At 40.6% G+C, this 8,109-nt stretch overlaps 1 protein-coding gene across 1 annotated transcript; it reads left to right on the forward strand.

The window, feature by feature from the left end:
• Nucleotides 1-2,811: 2,811 nt before the first annotated feature.
• On the forward strand, nucleotides 2,812-3,732 carry LOC102909544 (putative vomeronasal receptor-like protein 4). Its single transcript, XM_006993175.2, has one exon. It carries the CDS (start codon nucleotides 2,827-2,829, stop codon nucleotides 3,730-3,732), a length of 906 nt encoding a protein of 301 aa, XP_006993237.2. The 5' UTR covers nucleotides 2,812-2,826.
• Nucleotides 3,733-8,109: the final 4,377 nt, after the last annotated feature.

Raw genomic sequence — 8,109 nt, forward strand, 5'->3', positions numbered from 1 at the left:
TTGATAAACAGGGCCTGGCTAATGCCGTGAGGACACCCACCCTGAGCTGCTGCACAGACTTCATGGTGAGTGCTGAACGTCATGGTGGGGTGGAGCTGCCTTTGGTGTGGACAGAAATCTGTGGAGGGCAGAGATGCAGGAGACAAGGATGTGGGCTCCCTGTCACTCTGGGAGAGGGAAGAGGCAGGATTCAGGGAGAAGATGGTCTATCATTTCCTACCTGCAATCCAGGATGGCTGCATCAGCCGTGTGGACAGTGTGTGCGGCCACTGGGCCAGAGCTGCTCATTACACAGGACAGGCAGAGCAGGAGACAGGGGGACCTGCACTGCAGCCTGGAGGAGGAAGCTCCGGTTCCCACAGCTTCTGCACAATCTTTGTGTGTTTTTCCCTCCAAGGACTGGGAGCTTCCATCTGAGCTGTGTAACCTCTAGTGACTACAGTCTTTTGCAGATGGAGCACTCTTTCCTTCTTTACCATGATTTCATTTCTTGTGAATTTCTCTTCCCTAGATCCAATGTAAACCATAGAACATGAGAATTGTGGATAAAGCAGACATGAGGCAAAATACTAACACTAATAACTGATTTTAGAAAATGGGTCTTTAAAGCATGCTGGGCACTTCCCTAGGCACTACACATGTTAGTTCATTGACTCTCTAAAATATACCTGTATTACACAAAATACAATTTACATATAAAAATATTTTTAAGGAAGCCAAATAATATTCTCAATGTGATGAATATATGAATTGGGAAAGTCACAATTAAATCCACAGTGAGTGGTCACAAAGCAGGTTCTTGTGAATCCTGAAATTTCTATTTCTAAAGTTCTGAAATTCCTCCAGTTTCTAGAATATGTGTAAGCCTCCACCACATCATTGCAGCACAATCCCTCATTTAACTGGACGCACACAGACTGCATTGGTTCCAGCATGGCAGAGGTAAGGAGCCTGTGAAAGCGTGTTAAATTGTCGATATGTGGACTGAAGAGCTGGCTCCCTGGTTAAGAGCACTGGCTGCTCTTGCAGCATTCCCTGATTCAACTCTCAGCACCTATATGGCATTTAACAGCCATGTGCCACCCCAGTTTCAGGGCATCCAATGCCTTATTCTGGCCTCTGCGAGCACCAGGCACACGTGTGGTATCCAGACATACATGCAGGAAAAATACCCAATACACAAAAATGACTAAAATTAAAACGATATAATGTAAAATATAAATTTCTTTCTGACAGTTCCTTGAGTAGATGTTTTTGCAGTCCAGGAGTGACAAAAATTCAGAAAAAAAATTTCAGTAAACAATTCAATATGTATTATTGATATATCCAAAAACCAAGAGATACATCTGCAAAAATACAAGGTAACTGATGTACTAAAGCATCTCTTGGGGTTTCCCAGCACAGAGGGGTTGGTTGATAAAAACAGACTAACAGACAGCACAGTCCAGAGGATTCAGGGAAATTGTAAGAGACACATTTGTGACCTGTGAGCAGCACAGAGATGTGTAGTGTGGAGGCGGGAGTCAGATAACATAGAGAATATTACATGTACTGTCGTGGCAAGGTAAGTGCCAGTATCTCATATGTTTGGGAGGAGCCAAAATAATTCAGAGACAAATTTGGTAAACAGCACAGAATATTAAAGTGTGGAAGTCATATATACTTAAGGATCCTATATAAAACTATTTATGATTTGTAAAAATGTAAGTTAAATTAATGTATTTATGTTTTAATCCTGATTTGAACTTTAAACAGAATGAGAAGAAAGAAAATGGATATCATGTGTAAAAAATACAAATCAGTACTAGGTATTAGGTTGCTTGTCCTTTATAGAATGGGGCAATACTGATTGATAAAATCACTGCATTTGCTGAACCTTGAAAATCAAAACAGTAAGATGTGCCTTTGTTTAGATTCCAAATGAACAATGACTATGCTGAGAGCTAAGATTTAGGAGAATGTTCTTAGGGAATGGTCAGTAAATGCACATAAATAGAAGAGTTTGGTACTTTTAATATGATCCCATGCAAGAGACAATAGGGTAGCCGGGCAGTGGTGGCGCACGCCTTTAATCCCAGCACTCAGGAGGCCGAGGCAGGCGGATCTCTGTGAGTTCGAGGCCAGCCTGGTCTACCAAGTGAGTTCCAGGGAAGGCACAAAGCCACACAGAGAAACCCTGCCTCGAAAAACCAAAAAAAAAAAAAAGAGAGAGAGAGACAATAGGGAACCAAAATTAATCACACCGTCAAGGTGAGGGAATGGGCTGCTGCTGCCCTGCCCAATTAAACTATGTGTCCCTTATTCCAAGGTCAATTCAGAGTTGGAGACAGAGAAAAGCCACCTGACTTTCCCTGGAAAGTATCCCCATTTGGACAAGTATTACACAACTTTGGAGTATCTCCAGTTTTCTATTAATTCAACACATGAGGGATGAGTGTGTACAGGATGGCAAAGAGGATCTGGGAAGAGAGGCATCTAAGTTGATGCTCCATATCATGTCTCAGAAATTGAGTGATGCTGCCCTTTGTTTGGGTGTCCTCGTGGAAAAAAGTTTAGAGATGGAGGGTATAAAGAACTGTCTTCTGTAAAGCAGTGAGTGCATCAGCATGGTGTTTATGTCCAATCACCATCAGCATCATTGCTGTATCCCTGGAAGCAAGAAGAGGAGGGACAAGAACAAACTCAGGCATCTGTAACAAAGGACTCTGCATTTACATAATACACTGTTCTCTTCACTAAAGAAAACAGAACACACACAGGCCTGAACCATTTCATGTTTACTTCCTTGTGCTTCTCAAAAGGGTTTTTCCTAGTGCTGGAAATATCATGAAGATGATCTGGAGAGACCTCATCCAGAGACTAATTTTCATTTCACTTACTGGACTTGGAGTTTTAGGGAACATCATCTTATTTGTGAGACATGTGTATACTTTCATGGGTCCTCAGAGAAAAAATGTAGATGTTATGCTCATTCACTTGGCTTTTGTGAACATAATCATTATTCATTGCATAGGGGTCAGAAACATAACTGCAATTTTTTATTTCAGAAACTTCCTAGGTGACATTGGTTGTAAAACTATAATTTACCTAGAAAGGGTTGCCCGTGGCCTCTCCATCTGTACCACCTGTCTCCTCAGTGTGGTCCAGGCTGTCACCATCAGTCCTAGGACAATCCTTTGCAGAAAGCTCAAACCACAGACTGCATGGCAAGTTCTTCCCTTTCTCCTCCTCTTTTGGATCTTTTATGCCCTGATAAGCTCCAACTTGCTTCACTATATCACAGCAGCGAGCAGCACAAACAGGTCTGGAGTCGGGATGTATACTGGGTATTGCTGCGTGCTGCCATCCACACACACAGTGAGGTGGCTTTTCCTCTCTCTCATGGCTCTTCGTGATGTCGTTTTCCAGAGTCTCATGGGCTGGAGCAGTGGGTCTATGGCTCTCCATCTGTATAAACATCACGTACGTGTCCTGTACCTTCACAGTTCCAGGTTTGCAAATGATTCCAGGCCAGACATCAGAGCTGCCCACAATGTTCTCACTCTCATGGCCTGTTTCCTTTTCTTTTACTGGGCAGATTTCATTTTCTCCTTCTACACAGGCTCCACAGTGACACACGATTCCACAATACTCAATATAAAAGCATTTTTAGTACTTAGTTATGCTGGCCTCAGTCCCTTTGTCCTGATCATCAGAGATGTCCGTATTGCTAAGCACTGCCGTGTCCTCTGAGAAATAAGAAATTCCTTTCTACACTCAGTTCTTTATGAACTGAAGCTAACACTGGAATGGCTTTGCCTTGCCATTCTAATGTATCACAGCAATAAATTAATTGAGATAGTAGGTTTGGTGTTTTGTTTTGCTTTGTTTTGTTTTGTTTTGTTTTGTTTTGTTTTGTTTTGTTTTTTCAGACAGCTGGTGCTAGATAATTGAAGACTGGCTCAGTTTCCAGGGACTTGGCAGGGATTCTCACTACCCCACTCTGGTGGTATTCTGTTCCCAAAAATATTGTGTACCCTAATAAACTTATCTGGGGTCAGAGAACAGAAAAGCCACTAGATTCTTAGGACAGGCAGTGGTAGTGCACGCCTTTAATCCTAGCATTCCAGAGGCAGAAATCCATCTGTTCAAGGATTCAGCCAGGCATGGTGACTCACGTCTTTAATCCCAGAAAGCGAGCCTTTAATCCCAGGGAGTGGTGGTAGAAAGCAGAAAGGTATATAAGGTGTGAGGACCAGAAACTAGAAGCATTTGGCTGGTTAAGCTTTTAGCAGGTTAAGCTTCAGGCTTTCGAGCAGCAGTTCAGCTGAGAGCCTTTGGGATGAGGACACAGAAGCTTCCAGTCTGAGAAAACAAGATCAGCTGAGAAGTTGGCCAGGTGAGGTTAGCTGTGGCTTGTTTTGTCTCTCTGATCTTCCAGAGTTCACCCCAATACCTGGCCTCAGGTTTGATTTTATTAATAAGAACTGTTAAGATTGCTGCTCCATCCCACCATCCCACCATGTCTATCATGCAGTTTATTTAGCTTGCTGCATCCTTCATCGGGAAATGCAGGAGGACATACAATCACCTGAAAGTAGAATTGTATTTTTCTGTATGCTGGAGTTTTACTCTTACAAGGCTAACAAACATTTCCTATTTTCTTGTTCCTTCTAATGTTCTTCCGTGATCATCAACTTCTCTTCTTATTTACAAAGCACTTCCTATGTGTCAGGGGCTATTCTAAATCCAATGAGCAGGAGAGCAAGTGTAGGAGAAGGATGTCAGGAAGCATCCTTTACCTGAAGATCACTTGCAAAGTGGGATGACCAGGGAGAGAACCTAATTCACAGCAGCAGGTGCATGCTTGGCATTGCTGGGTGCCAAGCTCTAAAGAGCTGGTAAGAATAAACACTGAAAAGTAATTCCCAAGATATTGACATGTAATTGTGATTGCTCCATTTTATGGTAGACATCTACGTTGTTAGCACTAGTCATTTGTCTCTGATTTCAGTCCCTGGATAATAAATTCTCAGCTACCTTGACTCAGTGACCCCAAGCCAGAAATTTACAGCATGAACATTAAACTGTTATGATATGACTAACTGCTATTTCGGCGTCTGTAACCTGCTTATGCAGACACTGAAATATTGCTTTGCGGTGCCTTAATCATTTAAATTGGCAGTTCTTACTTTCTTTGGTAGATATTGAAGGTCTCCCTGTGTTTTTCACCTTAAAAAATAAAGGCCTTCCCCATTCCCCTGTTTCACAACATGCCTGAGATTCAGCTTTAAGGCTGTTACCCTGTCAGCAGCTAATCAATGGATATTTTAAATACAGTTGTGACCATGGAATCTGGTCGGGGGTTCCAGGATAGGCCCCAGAGGGAGCAAGTCCAAATGGACTTGATAGGCCATGGGGAGCCCAGACCACAAATGACCCAGACTTGCAAATTGCAAGCAAAACAAAAGAATTGCCAACCCATGTACTTCTCAAGTTTGGACCGATTGTGAGCTGTCTTCTGTTTTGGAGTTCCAGCATTTGGAGAGACCAAAAAAAAAAAAAAAAACTGAACACAAATGTAGACCCAGTCTCTGGGACACACGTATATGTAACTTAAAATCAAATCTTATGTCTCTTTTGGAGACTAAATAGACAACAAGAGATCTGCAAGATATTTTGAATTAGGATAGATATTTATATGATGATTTTTGTCCTATAATAAAAAATGTAAATTAAAACAATTATGCTTATTAAATAAAACATATTTAATAAGAAATGTTTATAAATTCCTATGCTCTACTCAGGTTAACAATAAATGACTTAAAGGTATATGTATAGTCTCTTGGTCTTTGCTAACCTCATTAAGCTTTAGCTATTTGGATAAGTGAGACTTAGCAGAAACTGTGATATTCTATAATGGTACACTGTGAAAAGATCAAGAAAATAAGATTCCCAGTCTCTCTGTGGGCTATATTTATGGCTTTAAAAAATTTCCAATCTCTCTATGGGCTGCTTATATGATTTAAAGTTTTATTTTGTTACTAAAAGAGTTTCAATTTAAAAAATGTAATTTCTAAAGCTAAGATTTAACAGGGGTAAAACTGTAAAATCCTAACCTTATAAAAGCTGCTAATTTGCTATAAATTATTAAAGATAATTAATACATACAAGTTAATAGTCATTCACCTTATAAATGATCAAATTCTTTAATGTGCTCAGGACTATGCTTGTAGTCATGCTAAGGACAAATGTAATTCAACTACATCAACAAGCTTTATAGCCTTCTCTGTATATTTTCAAGGTTAAGCCTGAAGCAAGTAACTAAAAACAAAGTTTATTTAAAAGCAAGTATGCTAAATAAATTAAATGTTGGCCCTCAAATGCCTCAGAGTTCTACTGAGTGTGGCATTTAAAATGTTTAACAAAAAAGCTTCCATTAGACAAAACTGTCAGCTCCTAGAGGCAGCCTCAAGGTTTCCTCCAGAGTAGATGACAGGGCTCAAACAGCTCCACCTGGATTGTCACGACACTAACCACTGGGCTAAGAACTGTTCCACGCCATGCCTGCCATCAGGACCCTGCCCAAACTCTGGACAAGCAGGACACTGGAGAATTGACTGTCCCTCTTTGCCTTACCAAGGTAGGCCAGTCTTTCAAGTTCCTCATCCACAGGAATCTGTCTTATCTTCTGGGTCTGGCACCTAAAGTTAATAAAACCCTATGTGGCAATGGAAGAATTAATTCTATCCTGTATAATTGCCAAAGACCAACAACCTTTGCCCTAAAGACCACCATGGAAGAGCCTACAGTAACCATCTAGGTATGTCTCTGCCATTTTAATTGATACAGAGGCCTTTTGGATTCTAATTCCTGCTCAAATTACCCTCAGATCTCAGATGATATTGACGGCTAACTGTAGCTTTATTAGGTCAACAACAACAAGCACCCTGTTCCTCCCCAAGGCTGAGGCTGGCTGGTCAGTCCATTGCACATATTAAAAAAAAAAATCTGGCTTTGATTTTTCTAGAGATACTAGGTCTCCAGCTAAAAAAGTCAGACTCATACAGTTTACCTTGCAAACAGGCTTCACATTATAAGAGATTTGGAGTTTCTAAAGGTTGTATCTAGGAAAATGATTTAAAATGCAGGCTCTAAAGATCTAAGGATATAAAAGCTTAAATAAATTATGAGAGTCTAAGAAAGAAATTTAAGGTATATAAATGCAAATTATAGAGGTCTGGGGATATAAAAGCTTAAGTAAATTGTGAGGGTCTGAAAAGGTAACTTAAGGTATGTAGAGGCAAATTGTAAAGGTCTAAAAATGATTTAAGGTTTATGGAAAAAATTAAAAAATGTTTCAGAGTTCTTTCCCTCTCACTGTGCTATTATTATAATAAGACTTCAAAAGTTCAGAGTTTTAACATTAATAAATGAAGTTAATATTTCCCCTGACATCTTTGACTTTACCTTCTGTTCCTAGTCTGTATTTGCTCCAGCAGATTTCCAAGCAACTGGAGGCTGTAAACTGCTCCAAACCCACCAGCCTCAAGTGGTCCTTCAAAACTAGCAAGCCCTGGACTTACTAAAAGCCATTTTAAGCCAGATGCTTCTGAGAAAACTTCCTACCAACTTGAGCCCCAGTTTCAAACCAGCATTCGAGACTGCTCCAAAGTTACCTGCACTTCGGATAACCCCAGTGGTCCAACATAACCAGGACAGCAAAACCGATGTATCCTGACCCCTCCCAGCCTTTGGTGGGCATTCCAGCCTTCCTGAGCCCTGAACATGGCATCCTAACTTCAGATGAAAGAAAGTAGCCTGCCCCTTATCATTAACAAAATGCTGGAATATTAGATCCAAAGGAAATTGGTTCCCCTCCCCCTACCAAAAGGAGTCACTTCCCTTCTCTCTGACAAAAGGGACAAATAGCTATGGATGATGTCTATTTCATACCAAAGTTCAGAAGTTCCTTTTGGTTATGCTGTTTATCAGAGCAGTGGAAGCCTTGCCTAAAGAAATGCAAAATTAACAAATTACAAATATGAATGTGTAGGAGATTGAGAATTGAATCTGGAAATAATTTTGTATTGGCAAGTATTCAGGGGATAAACTAGTAGGTTTCTCCAT

The sequence above is a fragment of the Peromyscus maniculatus genome, chromosome 5, assembly GCF_049852395.1.
Source record: "Peromyscus maniculatus bairdii isolate BWxNUB_F1_BW_parent chromosome 5, HU_Pman_BW_mat_3.1, whole genome shotgun sequence".
NCBI classification, from domain to species: Eukaryota; Metazoa; Chordata; class Mammalia; order Rodentia; family Cricetidae; genus Peromyscus; species Peromyscus maniculatus.

Excerpts from the sequence above, each read along its gene's own strand:
- LOC102909544 (XM_006993175.2), top strand. The coding sequence starts at position 2,827 with ATGAAGATGATCTGGAGAGACCTCATCCAGAGACTAATTTTCATTTCA.